Raw genomic sequence first — 21,405 nt, forward strand, 5'->3', positions numbered from 1 at the left:
TGAAGGAACAACTCCCACCTACCAGCGCACTGCACACATCTGCTGGCTGTTGTCCTGCCTGCCCACAAAAGGCTGAACTTGAACCCCAGAGTGGAAGACCCAGAAATTTCAGGTCAACATAAAGGGAAAACCCTCCTAACACTCAGAGCTAACAATGGAATGGACTGCCTCGGGAGACAGGGAGAGGTTAAGCAGAGGTTAGATGACTAAACTCTCAGGACTATGATACAGGGGCCCCTTGCTTCAGGGGTTAGATAGTATGACTATGGACATTCTCTCAATCTCCTCATTTTGCCACTGGACCCGAACACATGGCTAGGGGGTTTTCTGCCCTCCAAAACAAGGTTTGGCCTTCTGTCAACTGCAAACTCCTGAACCAGGAGAAGGAAGAAAAAAAAAACTTTCTCTGCAGCAACTGAAACCTTTCCCTCAAATACACGGGATTTTAAGGACAATTTAGTCCAATCCCCTAATTTTATAGATGAGGAAACTGAAGTCAAGAGAAGCTGTGACTTGTTCAAGGTCACACAACCAGTAAGTAGATGGAAAACTCAGGCAGGGCTTTTGACTCTAAATTAAGCTCTTTTTTCATTATCCCGTGATACAGGCAATAAAAAAAACAACGGTCTAGAGCTGAAAAGGAGCAAGAGGGATCCTCAGAGGGCCAGGTATTTTCTGTCTAGTAGGATATCAGTCAGTCATCTACAAAATGACAGTGAGGGTTTTGATTCTTCCAGTCTTCTTTCAGCACTATACGATTCAAGCAATTTTCTGGCCAAAACCAGTTCAGTTTCTTCTGCAGATGTTGATTATCAGGAAAACGTGGGGAAAAGGAAGAAAAGAGGTGGCACACATGGGGTCAGGAGAAATGGCAGGGTAGAAGCCAGAGCCAGGTACTGAAAATGGTGAAGGGCAAGGAACTTCATTTCCTCCCCTGAAAGTTTCTTGTTTCTTGGTAACAGCTGAGAATAGAAGGGGAGATATCTGACATTCACCCATAAGCCCACTCAGCTAGCAACTGTTTATGAATTTCAGATTTCTAATTTCTACAAGGTCATGAATGCAAGGAAGCAACAAGATGGCTGGCTATTCACACTCAGAAATCTGAATCACTAAGAATCCCCTAAGTTTACTCCTCTGAAGCACATCTGAGGAGTCAAAGTTTGGTCCTAAAGTCTCTTACTCTTCCCAAAACAAGGTGTCATCAACCTATGGAGTTACAACTAACTAACTTAAATTTCCTGTAAAATAAGATGTCATAAAATCTACTCATAGGGTTATCTCAGGATCAAAGAAACATGAAAGTCAGAAAAATCCTCAGACATCACCTAGACCAGAGTTTCTTCAACTCTGCATTATGGACCCTTCTGGCAGTCCCATGAAGTCTTATTGATCCCTCTTCAAAACAACATTTTTAAATGCATGAAACAAAATCCACAGAATTACAAAGAAAACTAATTATATTGAAATACAGTCATCAATTTGTTTTTTCAATTCATGGACCCCAGGAGTGGCGAACTTGTAGCCTCTGAGACCACCCCTGAGACCAATCTGATTTTTATAACAGATGACATTAAGGCCAATAGAGGCGGAGAGACGTTGCTAGCAGTCACACAGCAAGTCTGGGGCAGATCTCTGAATCTAAGAAAGAGCCAGAAGTCAGGTCTTGCATGTAAACCAGTGACCCTTCTACAATATGATGTTGGTGAGAAGTTCCAGAAAGCCAGGTTATTTGTTTTTATCTCCTGACAGTCCCCAACCTCATATAGATACTATTCTAGACTGGAGTCCCAAACACCTTTGAGGAAAGAAGCTATTTAAGAGTTAAGATCTTCCAAGGGTGTTGATAAAGAAATCAAGTATGGGGCTTGTAAGTAGCTGTCGTTACCTTTAGCAACATCCCTACAGTGCACAGGCCATACAGCTGCCATTTAGTGATCAAATCAATGGAGACTTCTGCTTTCTGGATCTAGCTTTCAATAAATTTGCTACCAGAGTGAATTTATATACCAATATATACAAGGCATGCAAGAGATAAGAAGCTTAGGACGGATTCTCAATGTTGCAAAGATGTTAACATTTTTTAATATGTTTGTTTCCTAAAATGTCTTTCTGCTACTCAAGATCACCTCCTAGGATTTTTTTCTTTTGTTACTGTCTCTTAAATTCTGCCTGCCCTTCCATTGCCAAGATCCTTAGCCAGGCCCTAGTCACCATTTGTGATGGTGATTTTCTTCTCGATTTCTCTACTAGCTTCTCTCCCTATAAATCATTTTTATATGATTTAAATAGGCCTTTGTTTGCATACTTCCTCAGTCTCTTCAATCCCCTCTTCAAACTACATGTGGCTTCTCTACCACTGGTCAAGTTCCCTGGACTCCTGAAATCAAGTTCTGAGATGCTCACTCATTTGGTTCTATTTGACCTCCTCTTTCCCCCAAATTCAAAACTTATTACTCTAATGAGGTAAAACTTTTACTTGGCTACAAACATCAATGGCTAGTTTCCCATCTTGGAACTCATATTCAGGTTCTGACCCTTTAATAAAATGTTGGTTAAAAATTCCAGGAATTTTTTTATGAACTACAGTAGTTTGGAGAGAATGTACTAACTGAAACATTTTAAAGTACCTACTGTGTTAACTATATAAAGAACACATGGTTTTTTACCTCAAGAACTGAATAGAGGATAAGATAAACACACACACACACACACAAAACTATATTACAAAAGTAGAATTTCAAAACGTGTTAGAAAGACAAAAATAAAGGGCTCTTCAATGTCAAAAAAAGTGAGAAGATACTCGCAACTTGAGGGGAAAGGACGTTAAGGTGGTGATAAAACACACTGGAAGCAGCTTCATGGAACTGATAACCGGGCCTTAAAGGATGAGGCTTTAACTTCCTTTTCCTGCTAAAAGGTGTCCTAATCTTCATTTACCTAAACCTGATGAATTCTCAAAGTCCAACAAGTTTCATTGCCTCTGTGAAGTCTTCTCTGACCACACTCCTCTCCAACTTGCTCTACAGCTTCTGGTATTACTCTTTGGGGCTAGCATATAAAAGGCAGCATGGTAAAGTGGAATGGACACTTCATTTGGAGTTGGAGGACTAGGGGGTTCAAATTCTACTTGTGCTCTGAATCAGCTGTGTGACCTGGTTAAGTGTACATGGCCTCTCTGAGCATCAGGTTTATTTGTTTTCTTTCGTAAAATAAGAAAGTAGGACCCAAGGGTCCTATGGTATTTTTCAGCTTTAAATTACTATCCTATCTTAAAGTATGGGCAGCTGGGTGGTGCAGTGGATAGAGCACTGGGCCTGAGGTTGGGAAGACTCATCTTCCGGAATTCAAATCTGGCCCTGAGCAAGTAAGTTAACCCTGTTTGCCGCAGTTTCCTCATCTGTAAAATGAGCTGGAGAACAAAATGGCAAACCACTCCAATATCTCTACCAAGGAAACCCTGGTGGGGTCAGGAACAGTCAGACATGACTGCAAAACAACTGAACAGATATCTTAACGTATATATCTTCTCTTTAAACTAGAGTTCTTCCTGAGGGCAGGCTTCTCACCTCTGATTTCTTTATCTTCACAGACCTAGGATCCCACCTCATAATGAACTTTTTACTGAACTAAATATTCTTCCTATTACTCTACTGATAAGGGCTAACGGGACATAACAGACTAGGAGATATGGGCTCAAATCCCTCTGTGAGTGCTGTGTGTTAACCTCTCTCAGTCTTAGGTTACTCAAAGATTATTTAATTAATAAGTGGATTACAATGTGTATTGGGAGAGGTAGTTCCCAGCCCAAACAAAACAAAGGATCTTTAAGGGAAGGCCTAACCTCCCTCATAGATCCTCCATTCTCTTAGCATCTCTTTCTCAAGTCAGGCCCCACAGGGGTGCTGAACACTAGGAATGTAAACTATGATGTGGGACTGGAACACTAAGGAGAAGAGAGACTGGCTCGATATGTTCAAATCTTAAAGCCAGAAGCTGAAAACTCCAAAGACGGAGCTATAAAGTGGGAATGATGATACCTATCATATTCCATGCTCCCTGAGTACATGCTGAGCTCAAGAAGAAAATACCCTTTGCTCTGCAGCCCCACCCAGCTGGCCAAAACTATTTTGGGTGGGAATGAGGGAAATGCACAAGCTTCTCCAGGGCATCTGATGAGGGCTGAAGACAGGAGCACTAATTTAGAGGAACCAACTGGGATCAACTAGCAGGCCAAATGCTTATTTTGTGGCAGTAAGGGCCATGAATCAAAATAAATTATCTTCAATCATGTCATTGTGTTATCACAATCAGGTGATTCTTATCACATATTTGAGAGTAAACTGTACAGTCTGGTTAGCAATTTAAGAAGTTGGGGGATGGGAGAGAAGAGAAGGAAGCCAATGAAAAATGCAAACAACGAGCAACTAGGTATTTAGAAGCAGTATGGTATCGCTAAAAACCCGTTGAATTGTGTAACCCAGGTTCTAGTCAGAGCTCTTGTCACTGACAGCTTAGAACACCTTGGTTAAGTTTCTCTATTTCTTTAAGCCTCCGTTTTTTAATGTGTTAAAGGAGGATGATGGACTAGATGAGCCAGTTTCCTTTCAGCTCTGATGTTTTTCTCTTCTCTCTTGTGGCCTCCTCATCCCCCCCAGCATCAAGCACTGCATTCTATTTGATTTATGTTTCCTCTCTGCCAGGACATTCTCCATCAGGGATCCATCTATGGCGGCCTGCCCTTCAGAAGAACACGACCACTCAGGAGTACTGGATGTTTCACCAGATTGCTAGCAGCAGGCAAGTGCAGAGGAGACAAATGGAAGGCAAAGCCTCTTCTCTCCTCTGTTATTACAAAAGAACTAATACAAGGTGCCAACAATGCAGGATGGTGGATCCAACACCTGATGGCAAAGGATGGTGTTGGGAGACACTCAGGAAAACTGCTTCTTAGTCAGAGCTGTGATAAAAATGGCTTTTTAGTTTTAGAAAAAACAGGTAACCGAGTGTCACATCACCCTATGATTTAAAGCTGGAAAGGACCTTAGAGACCTAGTTCAATCTCCTTCCACCCTTTTAAAAGTTTTGATGTCTTTATAAAAATCTCAGTCATTTCCATATATAATCCCCCAGGCATCACTTAGTGAGCCTTTCCTTGTAACAAAGAAAAAGCAAAATCAACCTCAGCAACCATAGCTGAGAGCACATCTAACATTCCACAGTGATAGTCCTCATCAGGGAAAGAGAGAAGGTACATTTCTTCTCCTCTCCATTGGTAATCATAACATTTAGCCTTCCTGTGTAAACATAATGACCAAGCTGAGCCCCACAGAAGAAATGAGGTATAGGCACCTTCCTCCGCCCCCCTTTTTTTGGCAGGGCTGAGGGTAAAGGACTATGGATATGGAACACTACATTCAGGTGATGTGCTTTCTTAGTTCTACTAAACTGCTTCTCCCCCCTCCCTCCTTTAGAGATACAACTCTGTAGAGAATGGAACGAGGAAGGATATATTTGACATGAAGATGATATAAAAATAAAAGATAGCAATAAAATTTAAAACACAACAATGCACAGGATTCAGATTCATTTTATCCAACCCCCTCATTCTTCAGATGAAGATTACACAGACAGTAACATGGCAGAAAAAGGATTCAAACCCCGATTCCAAACCAAGCTCTCCCCCTCTACAATACCATGCTGTATTCCTTGCCCATTTCACTGACTGTCTCCTTAGGAGATTTCTATTGGTTTAACTCTTCAAGACCCATCTCAAATCCAATTCTATGGGGCAAAATTCTCAGCATACTTCAACCTTCTCTGATACCTCAGCTGGAAGGGCAGATTCATTTCACTCATCTTTGAGAATAGCAGCTAACTGCTACTCTAAACTGGTTTGGTCCAAGGTTTTTGGGACAAAATCCTTTCCTTCAGTTTCTAACAAGAGATGGCCTTTCTCCACGCCAGTTCCTCTACATCTACACTTGATCCCATCACTCCTCCCATATTCTCTGGCAGAATATATCCTCAGTAATCACCCCCTATGGAATCTTCAAGCCTCACTTGATCCTTCCATCCTGCTACCTGTATCTCTTCAGCAGGTGCCTTCATTCACTTAACTTCTTACAATCTGGCTTCCAACCTTACCATTCCAACAAAACTCCTCTTTCAAAAGTTACTAATGATCTCTTGACTGCCAAATCCAAAGGCCTTTTCTCAGTAGCATTCTCCTTGGCTTCTCTGCAGCCTCTGACACTGCTGATCACACTCTCCTCTTCAACACTCTTCTCTTTGGGTTTTCAGGACACCATTCTCTCCTGGTTCTCTCCTTTGCTAGATTCTCTTCCAGAGCATGCCCACTAATAGTGGGTGTCCCACAGAGTTCTATCCTATCTCTTTTCTATACTACTTCACTTGGTAATCTTATTAGCTCCCATGGACTGACTTACTATCTCTATGATGATGATTCTCAAAATCTATCTATTCTGCCCCAAATTCCAATCTCTGAATCTCCAAACTGTTTTTCAAATTATCTTAAACTGGATATCTAGTAGACATTTTAAACTCAATTAAGTCCAAAACGGAATTCACTAGCTTTTCCCTTAAATCCTCCCTCTTCCCTATTACTATAGAGCGCTATGCCATCCTTCCAATCCCTTAGGCTTGTAACCTAGGAGTCAATCTGGAATCCTCACTACAGCTCACCCCTCATACCTAATCTGTTACCAAGGCCTGTCCATTTTACCTTTGCAACACCTCGCAAATATTCCCCGCCCCCCTCCTCTGACACTGCTATCACTAGCGCAGGCCTTCATCACCTCATGCATGGATTATTGCAATAAATAGTCTGATGGTGGGTCTTCCTGCCTCAACTCTTGTCCTCACTCCAATCTATCCTCTATTCAGCCACTAAAGTGCAGGTCTGACTATGTCACCCCTACTACTCAATAAACTCCACTGGCTCCCTATTGACTTCAGGATCAAATACAAAATGCTGTTTGGCATTCTAAGCCCTTTATAACCCAGCTCCCTACCTTTATATCCTAGCCCAAACCTCTTTTCCAGCCTCATCAGATACGACTCCCCCTCCTGCATGCTGTGATCTGGCCTTCTCTGCTCTCATCACCTGTCACTCTATCTCCACTGCACTGACCATCCACCACCATGCCCGGAATTCACTCCTCCCTAACGTGCGACTCAACATTCTTCTCTTCCTTTAAGATGCAGCTCAATTACCACCTTCTGTATGCCTTTCCTGATCCCCCAAAGTGCTCATTAGAGCCCTCCCTCCTGAACTACCTTGTATTTAATTATTTTATTTATTTGCTTTTATTCATTCTACATTTATGCTTCATATACTTCTATACATACTTGTCTTTGCCATTAAAATTTAAGCTCTTTCATTTTTTGTACTTGTATCCCCAGCACCCAGCACAATGCCTGGCACATATAAGGTAATTAAAAATGCTTGCTGCTGACCAACGTTAAAACAAAGTTGTGTGGGTTTTAGGAAGAAAAGAAGAATTTTTTAGAACCAGAAGTATAATTCTTAGTACAGACCAAAGGCTCTATCTTCCCAGAGATGATGGGGTAGGGACACCTTCAGAGGTAGCAAAAAAGGATGCACTGTGGAAGGATAACTCCACAAGTTTGAAAAACTCTGGTGCTAGGGAGCTGAACATTTTCCCAAGTACTATATAGATAGCCTTGCCTGTACCAAATTCAAATTTACCACCAACATAATTTAATCTAGTAGTTTCTCATTAATGTAAGCCCACCTTCAAAGTTATCTTGCTCTTTCATCAACTCAAGCCTTTTTAAAAAATATGTTCTACTTTCAAATTCTGCCAGCCTAAGACTAAGAGAAATAGGGATGATAAAATCCCTCTTCCCTATAATTTCAAAGTGCTCAAATCCTGAATCAAATCATCCTCAAAGTAGTGAACTAAAAAAAATTTTGTCCCTTGCATAAGGTGGGGAGACAGGAAAAGCCTAATGAGGAAAAGCTTTCTATAATACAACAACTATGTGTTTGAAAATTGGGAAAGTATAGGAGAAATTATGGAAAGCAGAAGAAAAACTTAAGAAAAAGAAGGTTGAGTCCTTTCAGTTTAAATTATGATAACATACTAGCATTTTGAACCAATCTGTTTTAGGCCAGCTGGGACATTGCATACCAAAATTTATGAGAGCAAACACCATGTTCAAAGACTGATTCTACTCTCCTTCCACTGTCAATCAATTACCTCCTTCTTCCATGTTCACTCAAAATCAACACCCCATCTTAAAAATTATTTCACTGGTACATTCAGTTAAGAGAATGGGGGGGGCAGACAGACACAGACACACATGCACACATTTTTCTTACCATCCAATAATATGAAGTCTTAGACTCTAATTATTATTATCCATTCTTCACTTAAGTTTGTGAGAAAAAAGTGTTCATGATTTATCCTTTTATTTCTAACACACTAGTTGGTCTCTGAAGAACAGACAGTCAACTGGTAGTTGAGAAACTAAGAGTTGGAAACCTAGCAACTTTATTCAAGGGCAACTCTTAGAGGTTTTTTCTTTACCTCTAGATTTCTGGTTGCCTAACAGGATATGATGTATGGTATAGACAGCGTGAAAAATTAACAGATATAAACAGTATCTAAAAGGAGTAGAACAAGAAAACAAATGAACAACAAAAAGAAAGGTTCTTCACTTTGAAGAGACTATAGTAGGTGATCAGTTTTGACAACTTCTTTAAAAAGTGATGTGGCAAAATTCTGGACCCCCCCCCCCGTTTTTTCTCAAGGGCTGGCAAGGAAGAACAACTGCTACTGTGCCCACTCTGGAGGCAGGTGGCAGTTCTCATGTAGTGTAGGCAACCAACCCACATACTACTGAAAATAGGTTTGTAGGGCCAAAGGTTGCCAACCCCTGGACCAAAGTTGGAAAAGGAAGATCTGAGGTCTACATATAAACATTTGCAGAAGGCCATTACTCTAATTTCACCTCACTGTAGGGCAAAGATGCCTTCATGAGTGCAGAGAGGATCTGGACAAGGTTAAGCCCATAGGGAATTTGAACATAAAGGGCCTTAAAGTTTAATTCTTAAAATATTTGTTTTTAAACACACACACATACATACACACACACACACACACACACACACAATCTCCATACACATCACAGGCTCAAAGCCTGCCTCACTCAAAAGACTCACCTAACTCTGTGGGCTTCAGCAATTCATCCAAGATATTAAAGAAGGGCAGTTTCACCAGGCGGACTTCTGGCTTGACAACTTTAGAGGGTAATCGTCCAAGTCCATTTAGGTATTTCCCATATAGCACAGGATAGTCAATGTTGGGAGTAGAAATAGAAGTCCTGGGGACAGTACTTCCCCGGTCATAGGAAGAATGTATGGAGAGCGGGTCCAAAGGCCGGTGGGGTTGTACAGGGTCAGAGCTCTTCTTGGCATATCGAGTCTCATAGAGTTCCTTAATTTTCTTGAAGACTTCAGGGCTGCAGTCAAACTGAACAAGCTGTAGTGCCCTGGTGACAAGTTCATGTTTAAGTCCACTCTTACTTCGGCCAACAAAACCAAGAAGCATCTGGAGATCGGAGACTCTAAAACTCATCACCATGTTCTAAAGAAGAGCAACCATGGGGGGGAGAAAAGTCTTAAAATTAGGAACAACCAGTGAAATCTAAAAGCATTCCTATAATCTGGCAGGCCAGGTTTCAAAGTGCTGAAATGAAAAACGCTCTCAATGCAACACCTACTCTTCTGAACTCATCAGACACCCTCATCTAGTCCTGTCTTCACCCTCCACTTGGGACAGGAAGTTGCTTAGAAGGCAGATATCTTTCCATCCTTTGTCCTATTCCCTTACTCCAGTCACTAAACCACATCCTTACCTTTGCCCAGGCCATCCTCTCTACCCTGAGTACATCTCCCATTTCTTCTCCTATCTATCTTCTATGTTCCATCTCAAGAACCCTATCTTCCACTAAATTGTCCCTGACTCCCTTCCCACCCAGTGATCTCCTCTCCTCACTCCTCTCTCTCTCCCTCCCCCCCCACTCTGAACTTATAGCACTTATTCTCTATGCCTCTGAACAATAGTTCTTTGTGTTTAACCGTCTTGTATTCCCAGACACATCTTACATTTATGTAAGATCATAGTAGATACTTAATGAATATTGTTCATTAGACCACAGTAGTTGCCTTCTGAAAAGAACTGCAGCCATGAACAACTCATACACAACTCTGTGATAGTCCAATGTATTTATCTGGCATCATTAAAGAGGAAAAAGCATACAAAATCAGATCAGTAGATTGTAACAGTTTACGTTATCAGAGAAGTATCTTCCAGTTTTTAGTAAAATGGAGTTAATAAGAGTTATTAAATACTAATAGTCAAAGACTATACACATTCTCTGTAATATTCAAAGTTAGCCATGGGGAATGAAATATGATGGAAATTTGGAGAATTGAAAACACATGGTAGAGGGGTCAAGGAAGTGAGAATTCAACTAGATGACCACAAGAACTCAAGAGAAATATACCACTTTACTAGTACTTTACCATTCTGACTCAGTTTTGGTTTGCTAGGAACATAGGCAATGATGCTTATACAAAGTCAACTCCATCAGAAAATATATTTCCAATTTCTGATTATTTAAATAAACAAGCTCAAGCCTGAATTAATATATTTCTACATCTAGTTTAATAAATAGCTTTGTATTATAATAGGAAGAAGATGGACCAGGAGTCAAGAGACTAGAATTACAGTCTAGGCCAGGGGTGGGGAACCTGTGGCCTCAAGGCCACATGTGGTCCTTTAGGTCCTCACGGGTGGCTCTTTGACTGAATCCAAACTTCACAGAACAAATCCCTTTAAGAAAAGGATTTGTTCTGTAAAACTTGGACTCAAAGGGCCATACGTGAAGACCTAAAGGGCCACATGTGGCCTCGAGGCCACCTGGTAGATGGTGCTATAGTATCAATACAAATGCAAAAAGATTTGTTCAAGATAATGCCTAGAGCTCTTCAGTTTTAAAGAGTTATGAGGAGGAAAATACTTTGTAAATCTTAAAAGCACCAGGTAAATGAAATTTTGGGGTGTGTGAAACAAAAAGAACAATTTAAAATATGTTTTGTGTTCTAGTTCTCTGTGAGGAGTTTTAATCTGTGGTCTGCTAACTCTTTATTTTACATTTTGATATACCTGACTTCTTTTGTAATTCTATGTGTTTTACTTTACACATTTACAAACACTGTTCTAACAATGATTCTAAACATTATTCTAAGGGCTCACAGGTTTCAACACACTGCCAAAGGAGCTCACGACACAATAAAGGTTAAAAGCCTCTGCTCTAAATAGTCAACTCTGGTCCAGTTACCTGAAATCCTGTATCCCTCAAATGGGTAGGACACTTATGGACAAGCAGAACTGCACTAGCAATAACCACTCTGTGGTTATCTGTGGAGGTAGCTACAAAGAAAAGGCCCATTCAGATATGTGGCTAACTCACATCTGAATATGGAGAACACCACATTGATAATACTGGGCAGATGGATAATGTAACAGAAAGGTTTCCCAAACTGCTTGTAGGCAAGAACAGGCCTCTTGGAATAGACCCAGGCTCTTAGAGGGAAAGGGCTATGTCATTGTTGAAGATAGAGTAGTAACAAATGGAGACTAGCCCTTTGCTCACTGAGTATGAAAAAAGATTACAAAGGAAATTATATAAGCCTTAAAGAATAATTTAAGTATAACTTATTATTGATATCGTCCAGACGCTCTCAAAAGAGCCTGCCTATCAACCCAGACCAAGATAAAAGAGCTCTCAATGATGATCTTGGGACATCTTAAATCTCCCTTGCTCAAGAAGCTTCAGCGGCTCTCCACTGCATCTAGGATAAAATATCAACCGTTTGGCCTGTGCCATCCAGCTCCAATCTACCTCTTCAGTCATTTCATATTATTCCCCTTTATACATTCCAGACAAACTGGCCTTTCTGCTATTTCCTAAACAACATTTTATCCCATTAGTGACTCTTCTCCATACCTAGAATATTCCCCTCCTCATCTCCTTCTGAAATTCCTAGTTTCACTAAAGGCCCATGGGAGGAATTTCCCCATTTCTCCAAATAATTTGGTATCTACTCATTTATCTTTGTCTTACTTATTTCTCTCAGTAGAACCGAAGCTCCTTAGGAGCAGATTTTTGGATCCACATTGCCTAACAGTGACAGCTGATCAATCAACAAGGATTTTTCAACCACCTGCAATGTACCAGGCAATGAACTAGCCACCAGGGATACAAAAAGTAAATCATTCACTGCCCACAGAGAGCTTAAATTCTATTGGGGAAACTACTTGTGCACATCTAAGTACATACCAAGTATCTTAAAGAAAGCAGTAGTTGAGGAAGGAGCATGTATATTCCAGACATGGAGACAGCTCCAGGCACACGGTAGAAGATGCTTAATAAATACTTCTCGAATTGAACTGTTGATTATTAGGCGCTCTTTACTCAGTAGCTATTACTACAACCCAGTCTTCCTCCAGACATAAGGAAGATGGGGGAAGAAAGTGAGGAGAGAAAAGTGACCAAAAAACCAAACAAATCAAAACCCCAAAACACCAGCAAAGGTAAAAGACCCACCTCCATCCCCATTATAAATCATTTCTGGCTCTGGTTAGTCCACATCAAAAGCATCAGAAAACTCTGCACAGTGTCACTGCACTACAGGTAAGTAGCCTAATCTTAAAATTCAATTCCCTATCTTGTTAGAAGTTTATCTTCCTTGATACACAATACTCCCCCCACAGACTGAATTTCAGCCTTGATTGGTGGAGTAGCAAGCCAAGTCTCACAATGGCCAAGAGAACTTAAAAAGCATTCTCTCCTAGGCTTTTTAATCTTTTTTTTTTGGGGGGGGAAGTAGGGAGAAAGGTGTTTAATGTAGCCCTAAATCTTCTTCGGAGATTATGACAACACTTTTTTGTGCTTCATAAAGGAAAAATTTAGAAGTCTGATCCTGATCTGTAAAAATATTTAATACAATAAATATTAAATAATTATGAGCTAGAAAAGTAACAGTGTAGTGGATAGGGAGCTAATTTTGAAATAGGAAGAGCCTCGGTCCAACTAAGTGACCCAGGCAAACTCTCTTAAATATTTAAGATAGGTTGGTTAAATTCAAATAGAAATGTATTCCAGGAGGCCACAAAATGATTTGGAAAACCATTAATTAACATCATCTATGTTGTACTGTATTTTTATTAATTTTGTTAAACATTTCCCAATTTACATTTTAATCTGGTAAGCACACTTTTTAGTTTTGTGCTTTTCTGACACCTCTGCTAAGTTATAGATATGGCAGTTCTGCTTTGGTTTTCGCAAACCTATAAAACTGAAGGTACCCAGGGAGACAAAAAAAGAAATACAATGATAGCTAGGTAGTAGACTATTGCTCAAAAACTAAAGGAAACAAAAACAAATTAAAAAGTTCCTGCCACCCCCTCAAGAGTTTATAATCTAGTAGAAAACGAGAGAAGCCCTGTACACAATTTCTCGATGGGATGGGAAGAAGAAATGGGGTGGGAGGGAGTGGAGTCAGAAACATAAACTCCCAAACTTCACACTTAACATCAAAAATCAAACAGCCCCAGTCTTCCCCATCAACTCTCTACCAAAGTAGCTGAAGACAGTTACAGGTGACACCAGCAGGGATGATGCCCTAGGGACAGAAGGAAGGAGAGGTAACCTCTCCCCCCCCAACCTTGGGAGCAACTGGTTCCAAGAAATATTCCAAGAAATAGTAAGCATCCTGTCCAAGAAAAGAAGGACTAAGAGAAAAAAGTCAGCCCAGGAAATCGGGGAACCTGTCGAGGAGAGAAGAGCAAGCCTCCCAATGGGATGCAACCTGTTCTAGGAAAAGACCAGAACTGAAGGGAGAAGACTTGGGAATGGGATGCAACCAGTCCCAGGAGAGTGGGGGGGGCGGGGACTAAAGGCTGTATGACCCCCCAAGTGGAAGACAATATTCTAGGAAAAAAGAAAGGGGGGGTCCAAAAATAGTGGGGGGGTGTCAAATCCTGGACATAGGAAACACCTGTCCCAAGGGGGCAGTTGGGGGTGTCAGGGTAACTACGGAAGGAAGGAGCAGGCGTCGGGTCGGAGGTTGAGAGGGGTGGGGGGAGCAGTTCGGGGGGCGAGTGGGGGAGGGGCGGGAGCTGCCAGCCCCGGAGGGGGAGGGGTTCTTGCTGGGGGCGGGGGAGGGGTGAACCGGGGTCAGGGTGGGGGTAGGGGCCGGCGACTGCGGGGGGAGAGGTGGTGGCTCCAGCTTCCAGGAGGCGAGGAAGCCAGGCCGGGGAAGCGGGGAACCGGCCGCAGCGGGGGAGGGGGCGTCAGCGGTAGCGGCGTCCCGGGCTCCAGGACGGCAGGACGGCCTAGGCAGGCCACCGCCCCGGCGCCCAGAGTCGGGGGGCGGAGGAGGCCCAATAAGAGTCTAAGACCGAGGCCCAGCCGCCCCCGCTCCCCCCCACCAGCCTCCCTTTTGAGCCTGCCTCCGGGTAGCCCCGCGTCCCGCCCCCGCCCCCCCTCGAGCCTCTCGCTCACTTACTTTGGCCTCCACCAGCTCCGCCGCCATCTTGGCCACCAGCGTCCCCCGCGCCGGGAGCCCCAGCCGTCGCGTCACGTGACTACCCGCCGCTCGCGGTCGCGGTAACCAATCAGCACCCGCTGCCTCAGCCCCCCCCTACGCCATCCTTAGCCCTTTCTTCCTTGGGCCGCGCTGGCGTCTGGAACTCCGCCTCTCCCTCCAGCCAATCACCTCAGCCGGAGTCCTCTCCGGGCCCCGCCCACTCGCCCTCCTCCGGCCCCGGCTGGGTTTCTTAAAGGAGCACCAGAGCCAGCGACGTGGGGTACTGAGCCGGACCCCGATGAGACAGGGGGCGGGTGACCGGGGTACGGCAAGGGAACAATGCATGTGGGGCCATCCTGGGCCAGCGAGGCCGAGAAGGTGCCAGGGCTCGGCTAGGTGCGTGCAGCATCGCACTGCAGCCAAGCCCCGGCCGGCCACATTCGGGGTGGGCGGGGGAGCGCTGCTCGGGGGGGAGAGCAGCTCCTGAGGCGGGGCGGCGCGGTATCCATAACGCCGGGCGGCCGCCCGACGCTGCCGCTCCGAGCTCCCAACCCTGCGGATGCTAATACTGCCTGGCAAGAAGCCAGGGAACGCGGGGAAGATGCCCCGGAGACTGCGGCCCGGGGCATCTGGGCCGTTCGTGGCCTTTGTTGTCACTTAGTGGGACATGCCGCTTAGTGCCCCGAGGTTGTTTGGCTCGGCGTAAACCCACGAGGGAACGGGGTAGGAGGGAGGGAGCAGAGGAAGGGGCGGGGGAAGGCCGGGGAGACGGCCGACGGGAGAGAGCGCTTCCTTGGAGACTCACCCTTTAACTCAGTCCTAGGAAACTGGAGGAGGAGCTGGAGGGGGAGGAGGAGGAGGAGGAAACCCGGCGGTGAAGGGGCGGGGCGGCGGGGAGGGAGAGCCTTTTGTTCCGCCGGCCCCGCCGGGGACGGCGAGCTAGGGGCGCCTAAGCCTGCTCTGCTCGGGCCACGCTCCGATCTAGTCCCACTTTCCCCGGGCCCCCTCCAGCCTGCGGGGAGCTTGCGGAGAGCCGGGTGCATCCGTTCCCGACGAGCCTCTGCTGTCCTTGTTAACCAAGGGGCGGCAGTCCTTCCACAATCTACCCCCAAAGTGCTTTTGCAAAGAAAAGGCGTTTTAAAAAGTATAACTAATAAGTGGTTGGCTCTGGATGAGAACCTTCCCTTCTAGTCCACTGTCCTCATCTTGTAGATGGGGAAGCTAACGCTAGGCACCAAGCATTTATTAAGCGACTACTGTGTGCCCGGAACTGTGCTAAACGCTAGAGATACAAAGAAAGACAAAACAACAATTTATTTTTTAAAGTCCTTGCCCGTAAAAGAGCTTACTTATCCATCGAGGGAGGCTACTTGGAATTGCCTCTGTACAAACAAATATAGACAGTATAAATTGAGGGAAATCCCAGAGAGAAGGCACTAACATTAAGGGGCATCAGGAAAGGCTTCTTACAGAAGGTGAAATTTTAGCTGAAGGAAGCCAGGGAAACTAGACGGCAGCGATGAGGAAGGAGAGATTTCCAGGGATGAGGGAAAGCTAGTAAAAATGCAAAGCTAACTTCTAGAATAAGTCAGCTAGTATTAAGTACCCTACTATGTAAGATACAAATAGAAAAGAGTCCTTCTCCCAAGAAGCTTCCTGTATAATGGGGAGAGACAACATGTGAACAACTATGTACAAACAAGCTATATACAGGATAAATTGGGAGGTAATTTAATGGGGGTCAGTCAGTGAAAACTGTTAAGTGTTGTGAGAGGAAGAGCAATGAGGCAAGAGAGGGGAAGGTACAAGCCCAAGGTCACACAGTGTCAGATTTCAGAGGATCCCCTTATAATGCTATCATTTAACACACACACACACACACACACACACACACACACACACATACATACCCTATAATAACAGCTAGAATTTAGATAGCATCTTAAGGTTCTGCTTTATAAATATTGCCTCATTTGCTCCTCATTATAACCCCGGGAGGTAAATGCTTTTATTACCCTCATTTTACAGATGAGAAAACTGAGGCAAATAGGTTAAGTGACATGCCCAGGGTCATGAAGCTAGTGTCTAAAAGTAGAATTTTAATTCAGCTCTTCCTGTCTCCAGGTGCATCGCTCTATCCACTGCCACCTAGCTGCCTGTTTTTTTGTTTTGTTTTGTTTTGTTCTTAATTTATCTCCCCATCTAAATAAGTTTCTTGATAGGGACCATGTCTTACAATCTGTAACCGCCACAACCTAGCATAACCAAGCATAGATCTGAGCACAATGCCAGAAAAAGTTTATAGTTATAGCAGCCAGAAAGGACATATGATATCAAATCCAACTCCCTTGTTTTACAGCTGGAGAAACTGAGGCACAGAGAGGGAAAATTATTTATTCCAGGTCACCCAGTTATAGCAGATTTTGAACTAAAACTTAGTTCTCCTGAATCCCAGGCCAGGTCTTTTCCCAATACATCATAATTCTAGGGCTGCTGTCCTTGGTACATGCCAACAGATCATTAGAATGGTACCATATGGGGCTGACAAATTATATTGTATTTGTTATATGTATCTGTTAGTTGAATGTGACCAGGAATGGGCATGATGAAATGACCTGCTTATCAAATCTGCAGATCTACAAAGGACAATATTTTAGATTACTATATATTAAATAATACATATAATAATGTATGTCATAATGTTTCAGATAAAATACAATATATATTACAATATAAAAAAATACATATAATGTATGTTACAATGTTTCAGATAAAATACAATGTATTACAATGTATTAGATAAAAATACAATGTCTGTTACAATGTATTAGATAAAATTCCATGTATGTTATATTACAATATATCAGAACATATCACAATATATTGCACAATGTATTATATTACAATATATGTTACAATATGTGATATGTTACAATGTGTTACATATGTTACAAAGTATTATAATCATATGTTACATGTATTATGTACTGCATATATTACAATGTATTATGTAATATGTTAGAGTGTGTGTTAGAATGTATTATATAATACATTGGATAACAAAATTGAAATGAAGAAAGAACTGACTAGAAGAATAATGGATTAAATCAAACAAGATGAAATCTCATAGGGATAAATATAAGTTCTGCACTTGAGTTCAACAGGTCAATGACACATTATAAATGATAGCTGTAAAGAATATAAGAGAAAAAAAGAAATTATCTTTTTGAAATAATGCAAAGCAATTAGTAGAACCAGGGCCATATACAGAGATGTAATGAGGGTGGAGGATATTGACTGCACAAAGGGCAGGTAAATCAGCCAAACTGTGAGAACAAGGCCACCTGAGGGAGAAAGAGGAGGCAGCACCTTAACCAACATCTCTTCTCCTATCCTGTCGAAAAGGCCCAGGGCCCTGAACCCAAGAACCTGGGGAATAGGGCCAGCCCTACTCCAACTATTTGATGCCTTGGGGTACCAATAAACTTCTTTTGTCTTTAAAAAAAAAAAGAACAACCTAGGGTATAGCAATGCTTCCAGCCCTGTACCCTCAGCCATCATCCTTGGAATCAACTCCTATGGGGATGCAGCCTAGCAACCACTCCTTCAGGTACTAGCTACAGCCCAAGTTACTGAAGATTCAGAAAAGAAAGTTTTCACCATCAAAGTCCTTGACCCTGTCACATGTTTCTGCATCAGAAACTTATATGATTTTCATCAGTGGAAAAGACATTAAAGAAGAAGCATTACAATCTGCTTTGCACCCTAAGGACCACAAGATTTTACCATCTGATATGGCTAAAACCTATATGTATTGTCTCCTCCCATTAGAACATGTGCTGTTTGAGAGCAAGGACTTGTCTTGCTTCATTCATCCATTCATTCACTTATATATTTTCATTCATCTGTACTGGGTCAGTGGCTAGAAACAATTAAGCTTAGTAACAAGTTAGCAAGAATAACACAAAATAGGAAGCTTTTCAGGTTAATAGTTACCAGCTTCCTTTGCCCCATCACCACAGCCATATTGCAGGTGAAGGTTTAGGCTTTGCTGCTCCTCCTATAGACAATAGCCTTACCAGCTATAGCCTCGAATTGTTCTGGGTCTTACTCTCCTTCCTCCTTATTCCAGATAAATTTATTTCAACATATTAATGTTCTTTAGTGGAATGAGGACCCCTGTGTTCAAATCTTGACTCTCACATTGAAAATGATAATAGCTAAAAATTTATATAGCACTGCTTTACAAATATTCCATTTGTCATACCTTCCTTTGGGGGGAGGTAGGTGCTCTTTTTACTCCCATTTTACAGATGGGGAAACTGAGGCATATAGTTAAGTGACTTGCCCAGATTCACATTGCTAATAGATGTCTAAAGTCACATTTGAACTCAGGTCTTGCTGACTCCAGGCCCAGTGCTCTATCTACTGTACCAACTAACTGCATGCTATGAATAAGTCACTTAGCCTGTGTCCTCATCTATAATATAAAGTTAATAATATCTATAATGTTCACACGATTGTTGTCGAAATTCAAAAGTGATAGTGTAAAGTGCATTGTGAAATTTAAAGTATTATATACATGTCAGTTATTTTTATTTTTGTCATTTGAGGGGACTTTTTTATGCCACTTGCCCTGGGTGCCAAAATTGGCCAATTGTCACTCTGACGATATACACATTGATTAAAACTAATTTCTAAAAATACAATAAAGCCAAAGGTAGTAGAACTTCCAGTGGACTTGGAAGAGGGCACAGAATGAATGATTGTGTATTAGTTTGTTTTGGTCTACTTTGTTAAAACTAACAGTTTTATGTAGATTTGATTCCTTATTTTGTTTATTTTTCTATCAATGGTCAATATGTATATAATAGAAATGTTTAAAAAATTCAACAGCATAGCAGTTAAAGAATAAAAGCAAACAGTTCTCAAAAGAAGAATTATAAATGATTAACAACCATGTGAAAGATTACTCCAAATCACTAATAATAAGAGAATTGAGAATCAAAATGAGACATATTCAAAATTGACAAAAATGACAAAAGATGGAAATAGTGTACGCTGGAAGAACTGTGGGAAGAAAAGCATACTAATATACTATTGATGAAACTGTGAGTTGCTCTGACCAATTTGGAAAGCAGTTTGGAATAATACTAAAAAGAAGTGGCCATACTCTTTGAGGTCCAATTACTAGTCATATATGCCAAAGAGACTAGAGACAGGCAGAGAGGTCCCATTCATAACAGCACTTTAGTAATAACAAAGAATTTGAAATAAAGTTGATGCTTATTAATTGGGAAATGGTTAAGCAAATTGTGGTACATGAATGTAATAGGATATTATTTCACCAAAAGAAACAACAAATACGAAGGATTCAGAGAAGTATAAGAAGACTCATATAAACTGATACAGTGAAAAAAAATTATGCTTAATGACTGCAAAAGCATAAGTGGAAAGAACAAATAAAAAAGGAAACCAAACACTGCATACTTATAATGACTAAGAATTTTGGCCCTTGACAAGTTAAAAAAAAACCAACTCAACATATATCTTCCTTTCCCTTTGGAAGAGGTGGAGGCCTGGGGATATAGACTATTATTTATACCAGGGGTGGGGAACCTGCAGCCTTAAGGCCACATGTGGCCTTCTGGGTCCTAAAATGTGGCCTTTTGACTGAATCCAAATTTTACAGAACAAATCCTCTTATTTTTGTTAATACATTTTTGTTCATTTTTTATATTTTTATTTTATTTTTAAAATAAGCCTATGTAAGATACCAAAGAATAAAATAAGTTTCAACAAAATAATCCTCCAGATTGACCAGCACAATTAGAATATTGGTAGGCTATAAGGGCTAAATTGATGGCTGCTACGTTCATTATTTAGTTCTAACTTTCCCCACATGATTGGCATCACTACCACCCAAGGCTAGTTGGCAAGAGTTTATGGGGGTCAAGTATGCCAGTCTGTTGTCAGCTTTTGACAACAGTGTACTGTGTTTCTGTTTCAAGTGGAATTTGTGGATAGTTGCATAGCTCAACAGTAGTTTTTAATTCTGTCTGCTTAACAGCCCATCATGTCAAAGAAGACCAAATGAATGTGGAAGGAAGAAAACAGATTTTTTTAATGAGGATTAGAAATTGCAATATTATCTTGTTTCTGCTAAAGATGAGATAATTTCCTTGCTTTGCAATAGTGCAAATCAACATTAAAGAAATTCAATGCTCATCAGCATTATAACACTCATAAGGGCCACAAATACTTTAAATTAGAGGGAGAATGAAAAGTTGTATTGCAGAAATTAAAAGATACAAAGCAAAAGCAAAGATAATTCTTTAAAGCATCAATAAGACCTGGAAATAAAGCCACTGAAGCAACTTATAAAGTAGCTTATATACTCAGGAACAAAAAGGAAGCCATTCAGTGATATAGAAATTGTGAAAGAATGCATTATCAAAGTTGTAGGATGCTTAGATCCCGATAATGTTTCAAAGTACAAACAACTGCCTCTTTCAAGGAGAACCATAACTGATCAGCAGCATGAATTAGCCTTCAACTTAATAGAACAATTTCACGCAATACTTCAAAAGGAAAATGTATATTATTCAATTTTTTGGGTGAATCAACTCATACCACTGACTAGGTGCAGGTTTTATACTTCATTAGGTCATAACAAGATTTTCTTTGCTACAAAGAATTATTTGCTTTGGGCACTCTTGCAAACAGAACATGGGGAATAAATATCTTCAACAACTTTC

The 21,405-nt window shown here is 41.6% G+C and overlaps 1 protein-coding gene across 2 annotated transcripts in view; it reads right to left on the reverse strand.

Annotated features, from left to right (window-relative positions):
- Nucleotides 1–14,728, reverse strand: part of PIAS4 (protein inhibitor of activated STAT 4) — a 50,317-nt gene extending 35,589 nt beyond the window's left edge. For both annotated transcript variants that reach the window (XR_002321484.2, XM_020971410.2), the window contains exons 1-2: nucleotides 14,627–14,728; nucleotides 9,212–9,635 (exon numbers count right to left, since the gene is read on the reverse strand). Coding sequence is in view for 1 of the 2 variants with exons in the window: in XM_020971410.2 (XP_020827069.1) it covers nucleotides 9,212–9,635; nucleotides 14,627–14,653 (451 nt within the window). In the remaining variant the exon portion in view is untranslated. The remainder of the gene's footprint in view (nucleotides 1–9,211; nucleotides 9,636–14,626) is intronic.
- Between the last annotated feature and the right edge of the window lie 6,677 nt (nucleotides 14,729–21,405).

Source organism: Phascolarctos cinereus, unplaced genomic scaffold (assembly GCF_003287225.1).
Source record: "Phascolarctos cinereus isolate Bilbo 61053 unplaced genomic scaffold, phaCin_HiC Scaffold_4;HRSCAF=312, whole genome shotgun sequence".
NCBI classification, from domain to species: domain Eukaryota; kingdom Metazoa; phylum Chordata; class Mammalia; order Diprotodontia; family Phascolarctidae; genus Phascolarctos; species Phascolarctos cinereus.